Consider the following 22,865-nt stretch of genomic DNA (forward strand, 5'->3'; position numbering starts at 1 on the left):
ATATCTGAGGTTATTGATATTTCTCCTGGCAATCTTAATTCCAGTCTGTGCTTCCTCAGTGATTTTGTAGCCTCCAAAAATAAAGTCAGCCACTGTTTCCATTTTTTTCCGTCTATTTGCTATGAAGTATTGGGATTCCCTGGTGGCTCAGATGATAAAGCATCTGCCCGCAATGCGGGAGACCTGGGTTTGATCCCTGGATCAGGAAGACCCCCTGGAGAAGGAAATGGCAACCCCTCCAGTATTCTTGCCTAGAAAATTCCAAGGATGGAGGAGCCTGGTGGGTCAGTCGCAAAGAGTCAGACATGACTAAGCGACTTCACTTCATTTTGTTGGGACAGAATGCCATGATCTTAGTTTTCTGAATGTTGAGCTTTAAGCCAACTTTTTTCACTCTCCTCTTTCACTTTCATCAAGAGGCTCTTTAGTTCCTTTTCACTTTCTGCCATAAGGGTGGTGTCATCTGCACATCTGAGGTTATTGATATTTCTCCCAGAAATCTTGATTCCAGCTTGTGCTTCCTCCAGCCCAGTGTTTCTCATGATGTACTCTGCATATAAGTTAAATAAGCAGGGTGACAATATACAGCTTTGACATATTCCTTTTCCTATTTGGAACCAGTCTGTTGTTCCATGTCCAATTGTAACTGTTGCTTCCTGACCTGCATACAGGTTTATCAGTAGGCAGGTCAGGTGGTTTGGTATTTCCATCTCTTTCAGAATTTTCCACAGTTTACTGTGATCCACACAGTCAAAGGCTTCGGCATAGTCAATAAAGCAGAAATAGATGTTTTTCTGCAACTCTCTTGCTTTTTTGATGATCCAGCGAATGTTGGCAATTTGATCTCTGGTTCCTCTACCTTTTCTAAAACCAGCTTGAACATCTGGAAATTCACGGTTCACATGTTGCTGAAGCCTGGCTTGGTAGCCATGCCCTTCTCCAGGGGATCTTACTAATCAAGGAGTTGAACCCAGGTCTCCTACATCACAGGCAATTCTTTATCATCTGAGCCACCAGTGCTTAGGAGTAAACTATTCATAAAACTCTTAGAACAGGGTCTGGTCCATTGTAAATGCATGGTGTTTGCTAAGTAAGCAAAAATATCTTCTCAGATTGTTCAAATTATTTATGGTTAACCTTGAAAGAAGCAGACAATTCCAGATCACATCTGGTAGTTAGTGGTTCTCAATCAAGACCAATTCCTTTCACCAGTTCCTCTCTGCCAGGTAGAGAGTTGGGAATACATGGAGTTGTCCTTCCGGATGTATTTTTGTCGAAGTCCAGAGACACTGGGGGGGACCAGGGATGCCAAGAGTTTGTAGCATATGGGACAGTCTCTCACAACAGGGAAGTGTCCTATTTGAAAATGCCAGTAATGCTCCATTTGTGAAATATTGCTCAAGAAATATTTGTTGAATGAATACACAGCTATAGGAGAATACATCTAAATGAGATATACCTCTACTTTATAAAAATAAATATAGCTTTACTTATATTTATTCCTGGAAAATCTGTACAGTGTACTAGTACCAAAGAAACTGAGGGTGATTTTTAACAAGAAATTTTAAACCAATTCCCTGAAAACTTGATCTATAAAATATTTGCACTGTCAACTCCAAATATTAACTGGAGCTTCTTTTAGAATGATGAAACACTGTTCCTATGGATAGCTAAGGGCCCTGGAGCACACCACAGTGGCAGCGTCACTTCTGTCTTCCCTACGAGAGTCTTCCGATCTCAGTCTCTACACGCTGGAAGCTAACTGTCCATACCTCACGGCAGGGGAAGATAGAGTAACTCTACCGCAGGTCAGCCGCCCACCACACCCAGTAACTTCTACTGAGAACGGGAAAAGAAAAACAATGACATCACGTGACAATACAGGAACTTTAACCATCACTCTCATAATTCTTTACAATACTTATAATCTAATTTTTTAAATACAACAATATTATTAAACTTAGTTCTTAAATTATCCTGAAAAAAAAAAACCAATTTCATAAAAGCCACTGCACTCTTTCGAAGAAATTAAGCTTATTTTTCACTTCTTCGATCATTAATTTTAACAAACATTTGCAAAGTACCCCTCTGTGTAAGGAATTCAGTGGTGTATTTGACCAATTACTTTCCTCCATGGAGTCTATTTCCTAGTGAAATTTATAAGCAAATATTCTGTGACTTTTGTGTGATTATATTCTGCAGGAGAAAAAAAGTACTATTTAAAAAAATCCCAAGTTGTTAAAAGTTACTTGTCACAACAAGTAAACCCTAACCCTAACCCTAGCCCTAACCCTAACCCTAACCCTAACTTGTCACAACAAGTTAAAAAAGCTAGCTAAACACATTTCAAACAAAACATGGAGTGACCTATGTTTCTCTGTTTTTTACAGTGGAAGTTTCTCAATGGGACTTGAAAACTTGGACACTTGATAAATACATTATTATAAGAGTCTTGATACATTAGAGTAAAAAATGTTCTTACCTCAAAGAGTGGTAAATCGTGGGATAAAAATTTTGGCAAATTTACATCAATAATAGATCTAAGCAGCAGAATTTCTTCATTTTCATTTGGATATTTCAGCTGAAAGAAAATGTACTCATGATAACATCTGCATCTGTTAACTGCATTCCCTCCATGTTCACACACACAAGCACCCAGGCCCAGAGGGCATTCCAACCCCATGCAAAGATGTTATTTATTTTCATTTCACTGTGCTGTTATTAATTTTAGAAACTGTCGATTACACTTGTTGAATTTTATATTAGTTTATAATGAAATTCTAAAATGAACTAACTGCCTTTTCACAGATGCTCTGGGTAAAAAGCTATTGGTCATGATTTTCAAAGAGTTTGGGAGTTGTCATTGCTTCTATCCTGGGTAAGACCTTGCTTGTCCTGTGCATTCAAAACCAGCAGTCAGTTGATAAAAGTATAAATAAGCATTAAAAATGGGGACTCATTAAAAGATTTAAAGTTAAAACATATAAATATTCACTCATTCGCCCATACTTTGGTGCCAAGGCTTTTTCTCTGAGGGTGGAGTTCTGTACAATTTTTCTTGCACAAAACAAAACCAAAAACAACCAATAATGAATCACTGCTCTGGATTTTTTTGTTTTGTTGTTTCTGTTTTTTAAAGATAATCATTCTCTTCAAAGATACTTAGGAGACGATCTAAATGTAGCATCCTCATGAATTGTTCTTTTTCAGTCTTACCTCTCTTATCCACACCTAATTCCAAGTAAACTTTTTAGCATTTCATCTTTACTGTCTTTCTTGAACAAGGAACTCAGTTTTCATAAAAACAAACATCTTCTTTTCATGCCCATATACCATCAGTTTCACTGACAATTAAATAAAGGGCATAACAACAATAACATCTCCCAGAGGCTTCAGAAAGTTTGGGGAACAAGCCACCTGACCGTAAGTGGGAAGGCAGGGCGGCACGCCACCTTCTGAATGCACACTTGGTACTAGTGTGCTTGAGTGTGTTCCCCTGGCAGCGTGGAGAGTGCTGGTTAATGCTCTGTCACTGAGTGGAAGCTTCTTCAGAAAATATATATTAAATTTCAAAACACCTGTAGTAAACACCCAGGGTTTACTAAAAACTTGGCTGAACTCAATTTGTTGCTCATGCCCATAAGACGGTTCATGTAATTCACAAAAGAATCTGAACTCAGAAATGTTTCTCTCAACTTCTATACTTTACCCAAAATTTCACACCAAAGCTATTCCCACCATCATCAGTTTAGGTTTCCAGAACCCTCATCCTGCTCTCTGGAATCTTTCTAGTAAATTCCATGCTCCTACTTAACTGACTTTAACTTTACAAAGTCAATAACTTCTGGCAGTTAAGTCCTGCTGTCTCTGAATTACCAGAGCTCCCAAACCTAAAGCTAGCTCTGCCAATATGGACTTTGTCTTTGCATCAACCTGACCACACATCAATTATGAAGTGTCACAAATCTGTTTTGTCAAAAGGCTATCATCTTAAAACAAACATTTAAACTGTTTCATGATAAAATTAAACAAACTTCAAACTATTCAAGCCAACACATTCAACAATTCTAAATTAGCTTTTGACAAAGAATGATAGGATTCATTTGCAGAATTCATTTGCTGCATAACTTTAATAGTTCAATTCCACAGTCAAGATGTCAGTGATGACATACAGTAGGGCAAAGCATTATCTTTCCCATTATCTGACCACAATGCAATCATGACATGTCAGGTTAATACAAATTGTTGCTTCTAGTTGCATTTGTTTATTACTACCAATAATGACTTGAAGTCATGTCAGACAAATGTGAAATAGAATATCACCACTATATATCAGAATTCTTGGTAACATCATTATAGAAGTCAAAAATGCATGCCATTGTTTTCAATCACATAGGATATATTTTAAAATCTCCCACAGTCATGAACATGTACATTTTTATAAGCTACAAGGTCAAAGTTTGCAATTTGCTGTTAATTAATCCCATGGACAGAGGAGCCTGGCAGGCTACAGTCCACAGAGTCTCAAAGAGTTGGACATGACTGAAGCGACTTAGCACACATGGCCTATCTTGCTTACTTTCATAAAAAAAGAACAGTTACACTTTATGTTTATACAAAATACTTCCAATGAAAAGTTACCCAAATCTTAAAATATTTGGCCTTTTTACCAATATAGTTATGACTCATGCCATCTTAAAATGCACACATTATACTGCAAATCCATTACTGGTGGTATGTGTGTGTGCACGCTCAGTCACGTCTGACCCTTTGCAAACCTCTGGACTCTAGCCCACCAGGCTCCTCTGTCCATGGAATTTTCCAGGAAAGAATACTGAAGTAGGTTACTGTTTCCTACTCCAGGGGATCTTCCCGACCCAGAGATAGAACTTTCGTCTCTTGTGTCTCCTGCCTTGGCAGGTGGATTATTTTTACCATTGCACCTTGCAAATCCATTATTGCTAGTCCACAGTTGGCTGCGATTGTATAATTATATTAAATAACAATGTCTATGGATTTTGTAGGTATGTATTAATTATATATACATTGTTTCCTTTAAAGTTACATATGTTCACATAGACTAAATGCTTTCAAAGTGTTTCCCAGCAGCAAGGAATTTTATTCCTCAGTAGTACTCAGTTTCATATAACTAAAACTGTGGGATGGAACTCAAATCACTCATCACATGGCTAAGGTTTTACAAATCATAAAATTCCCTTTTTCATGTGTGCAAATGGTCAGCTATTTTAGTACAATAGGGAACTTTTTTTCCAGTTGATGGAACCAATCAGTTATTAGAGCTCTGTAAAGACACATGGTCCTGAGATGTACAAAGAAGAAATGAATGAGTAAGAAGTTCCTTGAGTTTTCTACCTTTAGATTCCCGGCAGCGGTAAGCACTGACTTCACAGCTCTCATTCCATAGTCATAGTGATGCTGTGATGACAACTGCTCTGAACACAGGCGATATGTAGCCACAATCTTCACCGAGAGTGGCCGAGCTGTGACAAAGCCACAGGAGTAGAGGACGATTTCCGCGATCATAGCGTAGTCAGGCACCATCATTGCTACTGTCCGAAAGAGAGCCTATGCGAGTGGGGAAAGGGTGCTTTTATAAGCAGGCATGAAGGTAAACTCGAAGATAGCTCGACTCTTTATAGCATGCTACAATGTTATAGCTTTTTTGCAATAATATTGTTATAATATCCATATCCTGTAGATAAAACATTTTAAAATGTGACTTCTTGTTATTGTTATATAATGAAGAAACCATTAACTTTTTATCTAAACATTTTTTTCTGAAATTATGCTTTAAGAACACTTCAAATTTCTGTCATACCTAGAGCTTTGGTGAATTATTAACTTACTTAAGTATTAAGTATCCATTATGTTCTATTCCTTTGTATAAAGTGACACGTTACAGGGAAAAAGCATCAGGCTCTGCTGAGATGTTGGGTTTCTCATTGGACCTGTTAGAAAGTGGCTGGTGTTGGGAGACTGTGCTTTAAGTGAAGATCTCTAGATATCTAATTGATTAGGGTAACTCCTAATAACAAGGGTATGTTACATAAGTGATAAATTTTGAGATTTTTTTTAACCTTTCTGCGTCTTTAGTCACCATGTCAGTTCAAGCACAATAAAGGGAAAACAGCTGAAAACAAGTACAAGACAACTATTATTAGAGATAAATCCATTTTCCTAATTCTAAGATAATTTTTCCTCATGGTATTTTAAATGTTGTGGGACAAATGCTGTGTGATGGAAGGCAAATAGAAAACTGAATATATTTGGAAAGAATAAGAAAATTTAACTTTAAAAGGTGAGTTTCTATCAGGACTTATTTCAATAGCTCAAGCATGAAAACAAGCTTTCTTGTACTAAAGCAGGAAAACAACAGTGTTACATAAAATGACAATCATATTCAGATAATGAATAATGATTGTACGGAATGACATTCACATACAGACAGGTTATAAATACCTTTTGGGAACTAGCTAAGTTACCGAGAACATGAGGCAGGTAGAGAATAAGGACATTTTGCCTTAGTGATCTGCTATGACACTTAACTGAGAATAAAAGACTTGCATCAAGCAAGATCCTTCCAATGCATTACATTAATTACTAGCTAGAGGCCTTAGCACTGCTATTTATCAATAAGTTTAGCATTCAAGAAATGAAAGAATAAAATGTTAAAAGTATAGAGCATGAACAAATAATTTGTAACGGAGATGCTTAAGCACGTGCTTAAAACTACTACATACCTGGGGGAGGGGGGAGTGCAAGAGAATTACTATAAAGATGGTACCTCTTTTAAAGGACAGGTCCTCAACAACTTTTTTTTAATCAATAAAACAGAGAATGAATGAATGAACTGGTGATTTAGCTGGTCAATGCCTAAGTTAGGGTGATATAAACTTCCTTTTGTTGTTGTTCAGTCACTAAGTCAGGTCCAGCTCTTTGGGATTCCATGGACTGTAGCACACCAGACTTCTCTGTCCTCCACCAGCTCCCAGACTTTGCTCAAATTCATGTCCACTGAGTTGGTGATGCTATCTGACCATCTCATCCTCTGTCTCCCCCTTCTCTTTTGCCTTCAGTCTTTCTCAGCATCTGGGTCTTTTCCAGTGAGTTGGCTCTTTGCATGAGGTAGTCAAAGGACTGGAGCTTCAGCAAGAGTCCTTCCAATGAATATTCAGGGTTGATTTCCTCTGGGATTGACTGGTTTGATCCCCTTGCTGTCCAATGGACTCTCAAGAGTTTTCTCCAGCACCATATGTAAAAAGGATCATTTCTCTGGCACTCTGTCTTCTTAATGGTCCAGCTGTCACATCCATAAATAACTACTAGAAAAACCACACCTTTGACTATAGGGGGCCTCTGTTAGCAAGGTGACGTCTCTGTTTTTTTAATAAACTGTCTAGGTTTGTCATGCTGTCTAGGTTGGTCATAACTTTTCTTCCAAGGAGCAAGTGTCTTTTAATTTCATGGTTGCAGTCACCATCTACAGTGATTTTGGAGCCCCCCCAAAATAAAATGAGCCACTGTTTCCCCATCTATTTGCCATGAAGTGATGGGACCAGGTGCCATGATCTCAGTTTTCTGAATGTTGAGTTTTAAACCAACTTTTTCACTCTCCTATACAGCATATTAAAAAGCAGAGACACTACTTTACCAACAAAGGTTCATCTAGTCAAAGCTATGGTTTTTCCAGTGATCATGTATGGATGTGAGAATTGGACTATATAGAAATCTGAGTGCCAAAGAATTGATGCTTTTGAATTGTGGTGTTGGAGTAGACTCTTGAGAGTCCCTTGGACTGCAAGGAGGTCCAACCAGTCCATCCTAAAGGAGATCAGTCCTGGGTGTTCATTGGAAGGACTGATGCTGAAGCTGAAACTCCAATACTTTGGCCACCTGATGCGAAGAGCTGACTCATTTGAAAAGACCCTGATGCTGGGAAAGATTGAGGGCAGGAGGAGAAGGGGAAGACAGAGGATGTGATGGTTGGATGGCATCACCGACTCAAAGGACATGAGTTTGAGTAAACTCCAGGAGTTGGTGATGGACAGGGAGGCCTGGAGTGCTGCAGTCCGTGGGGTCGCAAAGAGTCAGACACAACTGAGCGACTGAACTGAACTGAACTGAGGTTTGTCACAACTTTCCTTCCAAAAGTAGGGGTCTTTTAATTTCATGGCACAGTCACCGTCCACAGTCATTTTGGAGCCCAAGAAAATAAAACTTGTCATTGCTTCCACCTGTTCCTTCTATTTGCCATGAAGTGATGGGACAGGATGCCATGATCTTAATTTTTTGAATGCTGAGTTTTAAGTCAGTTTTTTCACTCTCCTCTTTCACCCTCATCAAAAGACTCTTTAGTTCCTCTTCACTTTCTGCCATTAGAGTGACATCAGCTGCATATCTGAGGTTGTTGGTATTTCTCCCGGCAATCTTGATTCCAGCTTGTGCTTCATCCAGCCCAGTATTTCACATGATGTGCTCTACATATAAGTTAAAAAATCAGGGTGACAATATACAACCTTCTCATACTCCTTTCCCAATTTTGAACCAGTCCATTGTTTCGTGTCCAGTTCTAACTGTTTCTTCTTGACCTTCATCCAGGTTTCTCAAGAGACATGTAAGGAGGTCTGGTATTCCCAACTCTTTAAGAATTTTCCACAATTTCTTGTGATCTTTACAGTCAAAGGCTTTAGCATAGCCAATGAAGCAAAAGTAGATGTTTTTCTGGAATTCTCTTGCTTTCTCAATGACCCAGCAAATGTTGGCAATTTAATCTCTGGTTCCTCTGCCTTTTGTAAATCCAGCTTGTACATCTGGAAGTTCTTGGCCCACGTTTTGCTGAAGCCTAACTTGAAGGATTTGGAGCATTATCTTGCTAGCATGTGAAATGAACACAATCGTATGGTAGTTTGAACATTCTTTGGCATTGTCCTTCTTTGGTCCCGGAATGATAACTCACCTTCCCCAGTCCTGTGGCCAGTACTGAGTTTTCCAAACTTGCTACCATACTGAGTGAAACATTTTAACAGTATCATCTTTTAGGATTTGAAATAGCTCAGCTGGAATTCCATCACCTCCACTAGCTTTGTTCATAATGCTTCCTAAAGTCCACTTGACCTCACACTCCAGGATGTCTGGCTCTAAGTAAGTGACCAAACCATAGTGGTTATCTGGGTCATTAAGATATTTTTTGTACACTTCTTCTGTGCATTCTTGCCACCTCGTCTTAATCTCATCTGCTTCTGCTAGGTCCTGGCCATTTCTGTCCTTTATCATGAGCATCCTTGCATGAAATGAAAGGGTAATTTAGTGCTTTAAAAATTAATTTGGATTCTGGCTTACCCAATACCATACTTTCTTGAGTGTTTAAAAAAAAAAAAGAATGGGAAAGTATAGATCCAGGTAAACTGCCAGAGTTTGAATAAATTCCAGTACATGTAATCAGTGTTAGCATTACCCACCATGTTTACCTCAGCAGAAATAAATGACTGAGTATTCTACTGCCTCTGCCCTATAGGGTGGAAGAAAAAAGGCAATACATAAGGAATTATAAATACTTCCTAGAGGAGGATTTCAAAGAACTACATTTTTTGAAGAACAACAACAACAAAATCTCAAGCAGTAACTTGTTACCATTTCTTCCTTTAGAGATTAGAAATAGATTTCATAATGTTGTGACCTGTTCAGAAATGAGCTAGGTTTTACTTAAGTGAAATGGAGGATTCAGGATCTATTTCACTTTTCTTTCTCTGTACTAATGGAGTATTTCACACTACTTACTCTGCGGAAAGCTATGTATCAGAATGTGTTAGCATTTGCAAATCCTCCTGAATGGAGGCCCAAGCCCTCACTGAACCCCTGACTTCTTGTTCACCTGGAACACCAGACTCCCTCAAATCTCCCCCGATGCTCCCACATCCTTCAGCTCTGACTTCTGTCTTCGGTCAGGCAGAGCAGCCTTGTGTCACAGAGGCCAGGCTCTGTCACTGGAACTGAGCCCAGGTCCACTTGCATGTTCTTCTTCTTGTGCCTTTAGAGTTGGATGCCACAATGTATCACGTTATTGACTTTGTGACATTAGAAGATACAGAATATGCCTATTTTCCATTCTACCCAAAGCAATCTATGAATTTAATGCGATCCCCATCACATTACTCATAACATTTTCCACAGAACTAAATCCTAAAATTTATATCACAAAGAGTGTGACATGACTTAGTGACTGAACACAGAAGACTCAGAATTGCCAAAGCAATCCTGAGGAAAAAGAACAAAGCTGGAGGCATACCCACCTAGACTTCAGACAATACTACGAGGCTCCATTAATCAAAATAGCAGGGTACTGGCACAAAAACAGACATATCAATGGAACAGAATAGAGAGCCCAGAAGTAAACCCACACACCTACAGTCAATTTTTGATAGAGAAGGCAAGAATGTACAATAGAGAAAAGATAGTCTCTTTAGCAAGTAGTATTGGAAAAGTTAGATAGCCACTTGTAAATCAAAGAAGTCATAACATTCCCTCCCATTTTACACACACCAAAAGAAAAAAAAAATGTCAAAATGGCTTAGAGACTTAAAAATAAGACAGGATACCACAGAGCTCCTAGAAGAAAACACAGGCAAAACATTCTCTGACGTAAATTGTACCAATATTTTCTTAAGTCAGTCTCCCAAGGCACTGGAAATAAAGGCAAAATGAACAAATGGGAATAATCAAACTTAAAAACTTCTGCACAGCAAAGGAAATCATAAACAAAATGAAAAGACAACCAACAGACTAGGAGAAAATATTTGCAAACAATGCAACCAAAGGGGGCTTCATTTCCAAAATATACAAACATCTCATATAACTCAACAACAAAAAGGAAAAAAACCCAATCAAAAAATGAGCAGAAGACCTAAATAAATATTTCTCCAAAGAAGACATACATATGGCCAACAGGTACCTGAAGAGACACTCAACTTCTCTAATCAGCAGAGAAATACAAATCAAAACTACAGTGAGGCATCCCCTCGCACTGGTCAGAGTGATCATCATACAAAGGTCTACAAATAATAAAAGCTGCAGAGGGTGTGGAGAAAAGGGAACCCTCCTTCATGGTTGGTGGGAATGTAAATTTGTGCAGCCACCACGGAAAACTGTATAGAGGTACTCCATAAACTATGGAGTTGCCATATGCTCCAGCAATCCAACTCCTGGGCATACAGCTGGGGGAAAAAATGAAAATTCTAATTTGAGAAGATAAATGCACCCCAATGGTCACAGCAGCACTATTTACATCAGCCAAGACGAGGAAACAAGCCAAGTGCCCATAAGCTGATGAAAGGTTTAAGAGTATGCTTTACACATGTATATATGTTTAGGAATATGTGAGACATACATACGTCATATATATATATAGAGAAAGAGCTATCCCAACGGTGACAGGTGAACCACTGCAGTAAGACCTGTAAGAGGATACTGAAGAGGGGTGGGAGCAAGGCATGGCCATAGCACTGGCCAGGAACAGCAGGAGTTACAAGACTGGTTTTGGTAACTGGCTGAAATCGCTGGGTGAAGAAGAGGGAAGCTTCAAGGATGATCCTGAAGACATGAAAACACTTTCTGGGTCTCAGCAGGCTTTAAATAGATCGTTTTCAGGCATTCAATCACGTCTGACTCTCTGCAGCCCCATGGACTGTAGCCTGCCAGGCTCCTCAATCCATGGAATTTTCCAGGCAAGAATACTGGATGGGGTGCCATTTCCTATGCCAGGAGATCTTCCCAACTCAGGGATCGAACCTGTGTCTCTTGCTTCTTCTGCATTGGCAGATGGATTCTTTTATCACTAGTGCCATCTGGGAAGCCCATATATTTATATCTGTGTATCTTTCATTTCAGGCTAAGACATTTTTCCAAAGTGTCAGGCATTTCCATATATACTTGAAAAGATATGTTTTATAGCAGCTCCAATCAAGAAGACTGCACAAAGGAGCAATGAAAACAACAAAAAGCTACTAGAATTTGAGGACAGTTTTTGACCTAAAATAGAAAGAAAATACTCCAAGCACCATTGTTTCAACACGCACAATACATAAAACATGGACGAGCCCACACAGGGCATTAACAGACTCAGTCCATAATGGGTCGCATTTTTTATGATTAGTTGCTCACAGGTATTTTGCCTTTACAAATACTTATGTATTCAGATCAATCCTACCAAGTAAAAGAAAAACATGAGTGAATAAAAAAATTAGACCAAAAGAGCTTTCCAAATATATCAGTTCAGTTCAGTTGCTTAGTCGTATCCGACTCTTTGCAACCCCATGAATCGCAGCACGCCAGGCCTCCCTGTCCATCACCAACTCCCGGAGTTTACTCAAACATGTCCATCGAGTCGGTGATGCCATCCAGCCATCTCATCCACTGTTGTCCCCTTCTCCTCATGCCCTCAATCTTTCCCAGCATCAGGGTCTTTTCTGATGAGTCAGTTCTTCACATCAGGTGGCCAAAGTATTGGAGTTTCATCTTCAGCATCAGTCCTTCCAATGAACACCCAGGACTGATCTCCTTTAGGATGGACTGGTTGGATCTCCTTGCAGTCCCAGGGACTCTCAAGAGTCTTCTCTAACACCACAGTTCAAAAGCATCAATTCTTCTGTGCTCAGCTTTATTTATAGTTCAACTCTCACAATCATACATGAATACTGGTAAAACCATAGCCTTGACTAGATGGATCTTTGTTGACAAAGTAATGTCTCTGCTTTTTCATGTGTTGTCTAGGTTGGTCATAACTTTCCTTCCAAGGAGTAAGCGTCTTTTAATTTCATGGTTGCAATAGCCATCTGCAGTGATTTTGGAGCCCAGAAAAATGAAGTCAGCCATGATTTCCACTGTTTCCCCATCTATTTGCCATGAAGTGATGGGACTGGATGCCATGATCTTTGTTTTCTGAATGCTGAGCTTTCAGCCATCTTTTTCATTCTCCTTTTTCACTTTCTTCAAGAGGCTCTTTAGTTCCTCTTTACTTTCTGCCATAAGGGTGGTGTCATCTGCATATCTGAGGTTATTGATATTTCTCCCGGCAATCTTGATTTCAGCCTGTGCTTCTTTCAGCCCAGGGTTTCTCATGATGTACTCTGCATATAAGTTAAATAAGCAGGGTGACCATACATACAGCCTTGACGTACTCCTTTTCCTATTTGGAACCAGTCTGTTGTTCCATGTCCAGTTCTAACTGTTGCTTCCTGACCTGCATACAGGTTTCTCAAGAGGCAGGTCAGGTGATCTGGTATTCCCATCTCTTTCAGAATTTTCCATAGTTTATTGTGATCCACACAGTCAAAGGCTTCGGCATAGTCAATAAAGCAGAAATAGATGTTTTTCTGGAACTCTCTTGCTTTTTTGATGATCCGGCGAATGTTGGCAATTTGATCTCTGGTTCCTCTACCTTTTCTAAAACCAGCTTGAACATCTGGAAGTTCACAGTTCACGTATTGCTAAAGCCTGGCTTGGGGAATTTTGAGCATTACTTTAATAGCGTGTGAGATGAGTGCAATTGTGCGGTAGTTTGAGCATTCTTTGGCACTGCCTTTCTTTGGGATTAGAATGAAAACTGACCTTTTCCAGTCCTGTGGCCACTGCTGAGTTTTCCAAATTTGCTGATATATTGAGTGCAACATTTTCACAGCATCATCTTTCAGGATTTGAAATAGTTCAACTGGAATTCCATCACCTCCACTAGCTTTGTTCGTAGTGATGCTTTCTAAGGCCCACTTGACTTCACATTCCAGGATGTCTGGCTCTAGGTGAGTGATCACACCATCGTGAATATCTGGGTCATGAAGATCTTTTTTGTACAGTTCTTCTCTGTATTCTTGCCACCTCTTCTTAATATCTTTTGCTTCTGTTAGGTCTATACCATTTCTGTCCTTTATTGATCCCACCTTTGCATGAAATGTTCCCTTGGTAGCTCTGATTTTCTTGAAGAGATCTAGTCTTTCCCAATCTATTGTTTTCCTCTATTTCTTTGCATTGATTGCTGAGGAAGGCTTTCTTATCTCTCCTTGCTATTCTTTGGAATGCTGCATCAAATGGGAATATCTTTCCTTTTCTCCTTTGCTTTTCGCTTCCCTTCTTTTCACAGCTATTTGTAAGGCCTCCTCAGACAGCCATTTTGCTTTTTTCCAATGTATATTGGAAGGTATATTTTTTCCAAATGCATATTGGAATAAAAAGTCACAAAATGCTTCTTAGATGAAGGAGGATTTACTAATTTCCATTTTTAAATCATACCTTCCTTCACAAAGGCAAAGTACTAAAACATCACATCAAGCAAAGAAAAGTGCAAGGAATAGAAATACCACAAAAATACTTGGCAGCAGTTGGTCCAATCAAAAGTTTTTTCGGTGGAAAAGAAAAATACCTCACCTAATCTAAGAAGCTGTTATTCTAAAAATGTGAATAATGGAAGGAATGTAGGATTTAGGGTCAGAAAACTTGGTTTTGGATCTGCAATTACCACTGTATATTTATTCAACATTTTTCTCCATGCACTAGCCATAAACTTGCAGTTCACCAGAAAAGCATATAAAAGGTCTAAAAAAGATAGGGAGGAAAGGTCATATTTCACTAATAATCAAAGTTTGGTTTTTTTTTTTTTTTTTAATGAAGATTCTAGTCTATCCAATTAGTTATTTTGTTCTTACAAGAAAACAAACAGTGCTAGGTATTAAGGAGAACTGAGAATTGATAGGGGATGTAAATTGTTTCTACCTCTGTTAGAAGGCAATTCAGCAACACAGCTCTTGGTCCTATGAATCTCCCAACAAAATAATTTAAAATAGAGAAAAGCCTTAAGTAAAAATTTCCCATTGCAGTATTATCTATAATGGAGGGAAACTAAATGCAATCTAAATGTCAAACTGTAAACACAGTTCAATAAACTTATTTGCAGTTTGAATCATGTTCATAAAGATAGAAAAATGCCCATATTATAATATTAACATGAACAGACCTTCCCCCAGTATTCACAATGGTCTGATTTCAACATTTAATATTGAGGAATACCATATAGTAAACAGTAGAATGGGTACCTTTTCCAATATTTCCTATGTTTTCTAATTTTTATACTTATGATCAGTTTTAAAATAGAAGTTCTGGAAATTACATATTTTTAAAGGTAACCAAAGCTTTAAAATTTTTCTAAAACAGCTGTCTAAAATATAACATCTAAAAGGAAATGTTTTATGTAAAATTCAAGAGCATGTTCTTTTTACATATTAACTTTGTAAATCACAGAAAAGAAACAGATTATATAACTGCCTTTTCTGTACCTTTAGATTATCAGGCAGTTCTGATCGTCCAGCATATCCAGGGTTCATTGTTATAAAAACAGCACACGTGGGGTCAAGTTTTAATTCAGTTCCTTCAAACACTAGTAAATCAGCCCCTGCATTAATACCTGTGGGTAATCAAGAATGAAATGACTTAGCAATTCCACATGTAAATGTGACTCGTACCATTCACCATGCCCTATGTTTCTACTGTTTTCACGCAATGCAGACAAACTAGCCCATTACCTCTTTGGATAGTAAGAATTTGTTGAGCAACCACAGACAGCACTTCCAAATCAATTCTGTTAAACTCATCAAAGCAAGCCCAGGCTCCACAAGATAACAGTCCCTGGGAGAAAAGAGTAATGAAAATTTTCAATTTTATCTGATTGAATATTACATTGAAATGTTGTATTTTCACCTCATCTCTTCACGGATTTAATATCCTATCAAGGAAATTGCTTATTCACCTTTATCTTTAAAGACAGCTTACTCTTTTATTACCAATTCATTATTCCGCATGAATAAAGAGTTTGATCAACTGAAAAATTTTCCAATTGATTTTTGTTTTACTTTCTTTGTGTATTTTTAGGCATTTAGATGTATATCTATAATTTCAAAGCCTTTCTTATTTTTTAGTTACAAGTTGATTTTATTCGCTTTTCCTTACAGACTCCGTAGAATGGGTTGTAATAATCCTTTAAATAAGGTGACTCCTGTTGTCAGTGAGACTACCCTGTAACCTGAGTACCTTAATGACCAATTAATACCATCTGAGGCTCCAGCTTGCAATTCTAACTTACATCCATCCCAAAAGTAACTCTGTGCCATTTGGTGAAAGGAAAAACTGGAAAGTCAAACTTGAGTAGCTGAGTCCAAATTCAGATTAAATCTAAAAAATGCAAAAATGATTATTGAGTGTACATCCTCTAGACTGTATATGTATGTATGTGTATTTCACTGAGTACCTAGTATATGCAAGACATGCTGCATGGCACTTTGTATATACCTTTTATACAAGGAAACTAAGGCTATGTCACATAAGATGTTAAGTATTTAGTACAATGCCACATATCTAATAGTGGCTAACCCTGGATTTGTGTATTAATCCATCTATTCAAACACACTGGATTAAACATGAACACCATGCATGTCAAAGAATAGTACATTTTCATTATTGAGTGAAGACTCTAAGACTTAGAAATCTAACACATGATATAAGAAAATGATTAGAAATCACAGAGAACAAAATGCTTATGAATTCACATGTTCAAAGAGTTATATAGATTGTGAGGTTCTAGTAAGATCTCTGTCTTTTTAATTTTGTACCCCCATTATTCAGCAATAATACAAATAATACAAATTGTCCATATAATCAATACTTATCAATAACAAAACAATATTTTAATATAGCAGTCTATATCAAAGAATTAAGAATATTATATGGATTTGAAAACTTAGTGCATACCAGAATTTTCTTGAAATGTTTAGGAATATAATGACTGTTTAAACTACACAGAGAATCTTTTAGATTTGCTGTTTATTTCTTTAATAATCATTACAGTGAGGTTGTATATCATTATAGAGGATGACTGAAATAGTACTGATCATTCAAATGTTTTATTCATATTTTACTTATTGTAATATTTTCCTTTCTTTTACTGTTATTCTAATTGTTCCAGTGTCACAAATATAGAAACTTCTTATGATCCAAATCTTTTATAAAATGACTAGGCCATATTTCAGCCAGAAATAAGTTTACTGTACAGGGTAGGGTTGTTATAATATGTTTTGTTAGTGTATTTTTTTTAATCCTAAAACACATTTATTTGTTCTTTATTTATAATGTTTTTATACTGTGGGATAGCCTAGTAATTTTTTAAAATTTGTTTATTTTTAATTGAAGGATAATTGCTTTACAATATTGCATTAGTTTCTGCCAGACATCAACACGAATCAGTCATAGGTACACAAATGATTTGAGTATTCTTTTAACGTTAACTTTTTCTGGAGATACCTGAAAGTTAAGGATTAAAGAATCATTAAATTGCAATTTGCAAAGTATACAAAAATAGAAATTAAAAAACAAGTAAGTGGAACTCATAATCCCACATGGATAATTTTGTGTTCAACTGTGCCACCTAATATTTTAAGGAACAACAAACTATAGCAACAAAGCATCAAAATGACCAGATGATCAAAGGTTACACCAATGAATTTAGCCAGGGACTTTATATCTTTCACTCCCCCTTTTGCAATCTTACCAACTTGTTAAAAGTGGGAGTCTGACTCAGAATAAGAAAAAACAAAAGGATTTCAAGTTCACCAAAAAGATTAAATAGAATGTGTCTATAAAAGTAAATTATTGAATCATAGCTCATTAATAATGAAGTCTTTAGAGAACTCAGTATTTGCATGATGCAATATAGCTCAGTTGGTAAAGAATCCGCCTGTAATGCAGGAGACCCAGGTTCAATTCCTGGGTCAGGCAAGATCCACTGGAGAAGGGATAGGCTACCCACTCCGGTATTCTTGGGCCTGTGTTGTGGCTCAGCTGGTAAAGAATCTGCCTGCAGTGCGGGATACCTGGGTTCAATTCCTGGGTTGGGAAGATCCCCAGAGAGGAGAAAGGCTACCCACTCCAGTATTCTGGCCTGGGGAATTCCATGGACTAATGGGTTCACAAAGACTCGGACACAACTAAGTGACTTTCACTCAAATCAATGGTTCTCAAACTTCTAGCTGTCCAGTGCATTGAAGGGACACCACCCATTCATTGCTATCAGGAATACTGACCCTTTATAAAGCAAGGACTGAAGAGGGAGGCAGAAAGTGTGAAAATGTCAGTCAGCTCAGTCGTGTCCCACTCTGCAACCCAAAGGACTGCAGCCCACCAGGCTCCTCTGTCCATGGAAATCCACGGCAAGGATACTGGAGTGGGCTGCCTTCCCCTTCTCCAGGGGATCTTCCTGACCTAGGGATTGAACCTGGGTCTCCTACGTTGCAGGCGGATTCTTTACTATCTGAGAGGGAGGTGGAACTCCTTCTCAAATAAGCTTTTGATATAACTCTACTTACAGCAAGTCTTTTATTTGCATCAAATTATGTTTCATTATAAAAAGTCTTTCTGAGAAGTTATCATATCATAAATGAGGAGTTAACTCAAACCTTAAAGAATTTTCCTAGAGCCAGATAGTCCAACCCATCAGAGCAGTTGAAAACAACACATTGCTTCGCTACAGCTTTGGCTAAATCTTTAGTAGTTTCGGTCTTTCCCGTGCCAGCTGGCCCCTCAGGTGCTCCTCCAAGGTGCAGATGAAGGGCTCCAAACAAGGTTCTGAAACATAAGAAATAAACAATCTTTGTGTAATAATGTGATTTTTATATACATTCAGAAAGAAAATTTAAATCAAGAGCCAAATTTTCTATTTCCTCAGCAAAAATTCCTTCCTTCCTACTAACCTATGAAAATCTTTGTCTGTTTTATATTTTACTTCTGAATAGCTGTATATGTGACAAAATCAGAACAAGCTCACCTTTGAAATTCAACACTGACTTCTGGAGAATTCAGTTGATCCTGAACCATCCAATTACCCTACTGCAAGCATATGGAAATGCTACATAAAAAATGATGACCTTTGAAATATGAACCATTTTTGAGAGAATGAAAAGCAAATTATCAAAGAAGAGGCAATGCATAGCTGGAAAAGTAATTAGGTGCGAAGGCTGTAGGGTGCACATTGGTTTAGAATTTGTAAATAAACACAAGTGCATTTATACCCACACAGAAACAACAGTTCTGAGAACTGAGCAAGCTGAGGAGCCGGAATGGATTCACTGTTTAAACCCAGAAGATCTGAAAGGTTGCCTTGGGTGTAAATGGGAACTAAAATTACTTCAGCAGCCTACTCAGGAGACAAAGAAGAATCAATGAAGGGACAGGAAGCTTATACTTCATGCAGTGTCCAGTGAAAAATAAACATCATAGAGGGTGGCATCAAATTTCCATTCCCTGGTAGCTCAGCTGGTAAAGAATCCACTTGCAATGCAGAAGACCGCAGTTTGATCCCTGGGTTGGAAAGATCTGCTGGAGAAGGGAACGGCTACTGATGGGCTGCTGCTGCTACAACTAAGTCACTTCAGTCGTGTCCGACTCTGTGCGACCCCATAGATGGCAGTCCACCAGGCTCCCCCGTCTCTGGGATTCTCCAGGCAAGAACACTGGAGTGGGTTGCCATTTCCTGCTCCAATGAGTGAAAGTGAAAAGTGACAGTGAAGTCGCTTAATCATGTCCGACTCTTAGCGACCCCATGGACTGCAGCCCACCAGGCTCCTCCATCCACGGGATTTTCCAGGCAAGAGCACTGGAGTGGGGTGCCATCGCCTTCTCCGCTACTGATGGGCACATGAACCCAAACTGAGAAATTAACATTAAAATTTTTTTCTGGACCAGAGAAAACCCTAGAGCCCTCCACAGAGATAAATGTAAAACTGTTCCAGATGGACACCTCCACATCTGAGAAATGGGAGACCACCTGGGGAAATAATCCTATTAAAATGAGCTCACAGTTAAAACCAGAAAGAGAGATCAAAATTAAGAATCAGGCTTGCAGTGGCAAAGGCAGTTAGGCAGTTGGACAATGGTCTGAGAGGGCTACTGTATATATGGCACTCTGCCTTCTTTGGTATCCTGGTGGTTTAGGAAGATTTTAAATAAAAAGCAATAGACATCAGACAATTGTGAGGAAAAAAGGAAGTCAATCTCATAAAAGAGGAAACTTGAAATCTAGCAATAAAAATATAATCCCTTAACTTTTGAAAATTCAATGAACAGAATAAATAGCAGAGAAAACATACAGAAACAGAATTATGCACTAGAAGATAAGTAGGAGGAAATCGCCCAGGGAGAGAGGCCAAAAGTAAGAAAAGTTAAAGACACAGAAGAAAGAAGGAAGAGAATGGGGAAAAGGCAAAATTCTAAAAACAATGGCTGAAAATTTGCTAGAATTGAAGAAAGATATTAACTGGAAAAAGTTCCAAGGAGGATAAATAAAAACTCTTTCACATCTAATAACATCCAGTGAACATCAACAATAAAGAAAACACTTTAAAAACTACAATGGAGAAAGTTACTTATAAAGGAATAACACTAATAATTAGAATAAAAGGCTAGTCAGCAGTAGCAATAAATGCCAGTAGAATCACATCTTTGGAGAGCTGAGGGGAAATTACTGTTCACCTACAGTTGACTGAGCGACTTCACTCACTCACTCACAATCTATTGCAGAAGGAAATGGCAACCCACTGCAGTACACTTGCCTGGAAAATCCCATGGATGGAGAAGCCTAATTAGGCCACAGTCCGTGGGGTCACAAAGAATCGGACACGACTGAGCAACTTCACTTTTCAATCTATTGGAAAAGACCCTGATCCTGAGAAAAATTCAGGGCAGGAGGAAAAGAGGGTGGCAGAAGATGAGATGGTTGGATGGCATCATCGACTAAATGGGCATGAGTTTGAACAAACTCTGGGAGACAGTGAAGGACAGGGAAGTCTGGTGTGCTGCAGTCCATGGGGTCTCAAAGAGTTGGACACAACTGAGAGACTGAACAACAACAATCTAGTGAAGACCAAGAGAAAAAGAAGAATAAGAGGCATTTTAACTTATATGCAGAGTACATCATGCGAAATGCAGGGCTGGATGAAGCTGGAATCAAGATTGCCGGGAGAAATATCAAAACCTCAGATATGCAGATGACACCACCCTTATGACAGAAAGCAAAGAGGAACTAAAGAGCCTCTTGATGAAGGTGAAAGAAGAGAGTGAAAAAACTGGCTTAAAACTCAACATTAAAAAAATGAAGACTGCAGCATCTGGTCCCATCACTTCATGGCAAAGAGATGGAGAAACAATAGAAACAGTGACAGACTATTTTCTTGGGCTCCAAAATCACTGCAGATGGTGACTGCAGCCATGAAATTAAAAGATGCTTACTCCTTGGAAGAAAAGCTATGACAAACCTAGACAGCGTATTAAAAGCTACAATGAACCTATTGAAAAGCAGAGACATTACTTTGCCAACAAAGGTCTGTATAGTCAAAGCTATGGTGTTTCCAGTAGTCATGTATTTTGTGAGAGTTGGACCATAAAGAAGGCTGAGTGCCAAAAAATTGATGCTTTTGAACTGTGGTGTTGGAGCAGACTCTTGAGAGCCCCTTGGACTGCAAGGCGATCCAACCAGTCCATTCTAAAGGAAATCAGTCCTGAATATTCACTGGAAGAACTGATGCTGAAGTTGAAGCTCCAATACTGAGTCGACTCATTGGAAAAGAATCTGATGCTGGGAAAGATTGAAGACAGGGGGAGAAGGGGACAACAGAGGATGAGATGGTTGGATGGCATTACCAACTCAATGGGCATGAGTTTGAGCAAGCTCAAACTTGAGCTTGGTGAGATGGTGAAGGACAGGGAGGCCTGGCGTGCTGCAGTCCATGGGGTCACAAAGAGTTGGAAACAACTGAGCAACTAAACAACAAAGAGGCATTTTTAGATAAATACTGGTATAGCTCACTACTTGTAGAGCCTCACTTGAACAATGACTAAAAGTTATTGTTTCAGAAGGAGAAAAATTAAAGCAAAAATTAGACAGAGGAAAAAGTCATGGTGAGTAAAGACAACAATAAAATTTTTGGCAAACTTACCTACATATTAGTTGTAAAAATGTGTAATAGAGATGAGCTTGTATTAGAATTTTGACTAAACCCCCAAGCTGAGAGCTTTAAAATATTTAGTCAAGAGGATGCCTGTAGTTTCTCCTGATGGCAGAGTAGGAGAAAACGGGGACAGTAAGAAAGATGCACTCTTACTGATGGCAAAACACATGTGTATCATCTGACAAGATCTAGATCCTACTGGTAGGATCTAGAGCCAGTCTTGAGTTAAGCCGAATGGGCCCAGGTGCAGTAGACCCATGTAAAATCAGAGAAGACCCCAGGAAGAGGGTCTGTGTGTGGTGGAACTCAGGAGAGGCTAAAGCAAAAGTCACCAGAAGCCAGCCAGAGAAGGCATTTTTCACAGGTGGGAGGATCAGGTGATCGGGGGCTTCCCAAAACCCACATGAACATCCCTTGGCACATCTGGTACACCTGAACTTGTGCCATCATGGAAGGCACTAGATAGCAAAAGATAGTTGTTACCCAAGACACCTGTCACCTGTAAACCTGCCTCTCCCTTTCCTTCACCTCTCCCCTATCAACTTCCAACACTGGAGAAGCCAAAAGGAAGGGCTATTGAGGGAAGGGTGCAATGAATAGGGATGATAATGACAAAAAGATTGACCACATTTATCAATACATTCCCAAATGCAGGCCACAAGCTCAAGTCAAGCTTGAACTAGGAGGAAGGGACATTTTAAATTGTATGAAAAATAGTATCTCATTTTATACCTAAATGGACTTTTAACATCTGAAAAGAATAACTCTATTTATTAATATATTAGAGTCACCAGAAAGAGTAGGGAATATCCG

General features: G+C 38.6%; 1 protein-coding gene across 3 annotated transcripts in view; it reads right to left on the reverse strand.

The window, feature by feature from the left end:
• DNAH7 (dynein axonemal heavy chain 7) overlaps positions 1-22,865 on the reverse strand; it is a 258,907-nt gene that overhangs the window by 133,935 nt on the left and 102,107 nt on the right. For all 3 annotated transcript variants that reach the window (XM_070458472.1, XM_070458471.1, XM_070458473.1), the window contains 5 exons: positions 18,507-18,675; positions 15,585-15,687; positions 15,339-15,466; positions 5,374-5,586; positions 2,483-2,581 (listed from right to left, as the gene is read on the reverse strand). In XM_070458472.1, coding sequence (XP_070314573.1) covers positions 2,483-2,581; positions 5,374-5,586; positions 15,339-15,466; positions 15,585-15,687; positions 18,507-18,675 — 712 coding nt within the window. The remainder of the gene's footprint in view (positions 1-2,482; positions 2,582-5,373; positions 5,587-15,338; positions 15,467-15,584; positions 15,688-18,506; positions 18,676-22,865) is intronic.

This window comes from Odocoileus virginianus, chromosome 30 (genome assembly GCF_023699985.2).
Source record: "Odocoileus virginianus isolate 20LAN1187 ecotype Illinois chromosome 30, Ovbor_1.2, whole genome shotgun sequence".
NCBI classification, from domain to species: Eukaryota; Metazoa; Chordata; class Mammalia; order Artiodactyla; family Cervidae; genus Odocoileus; species Odocoileus virginianus.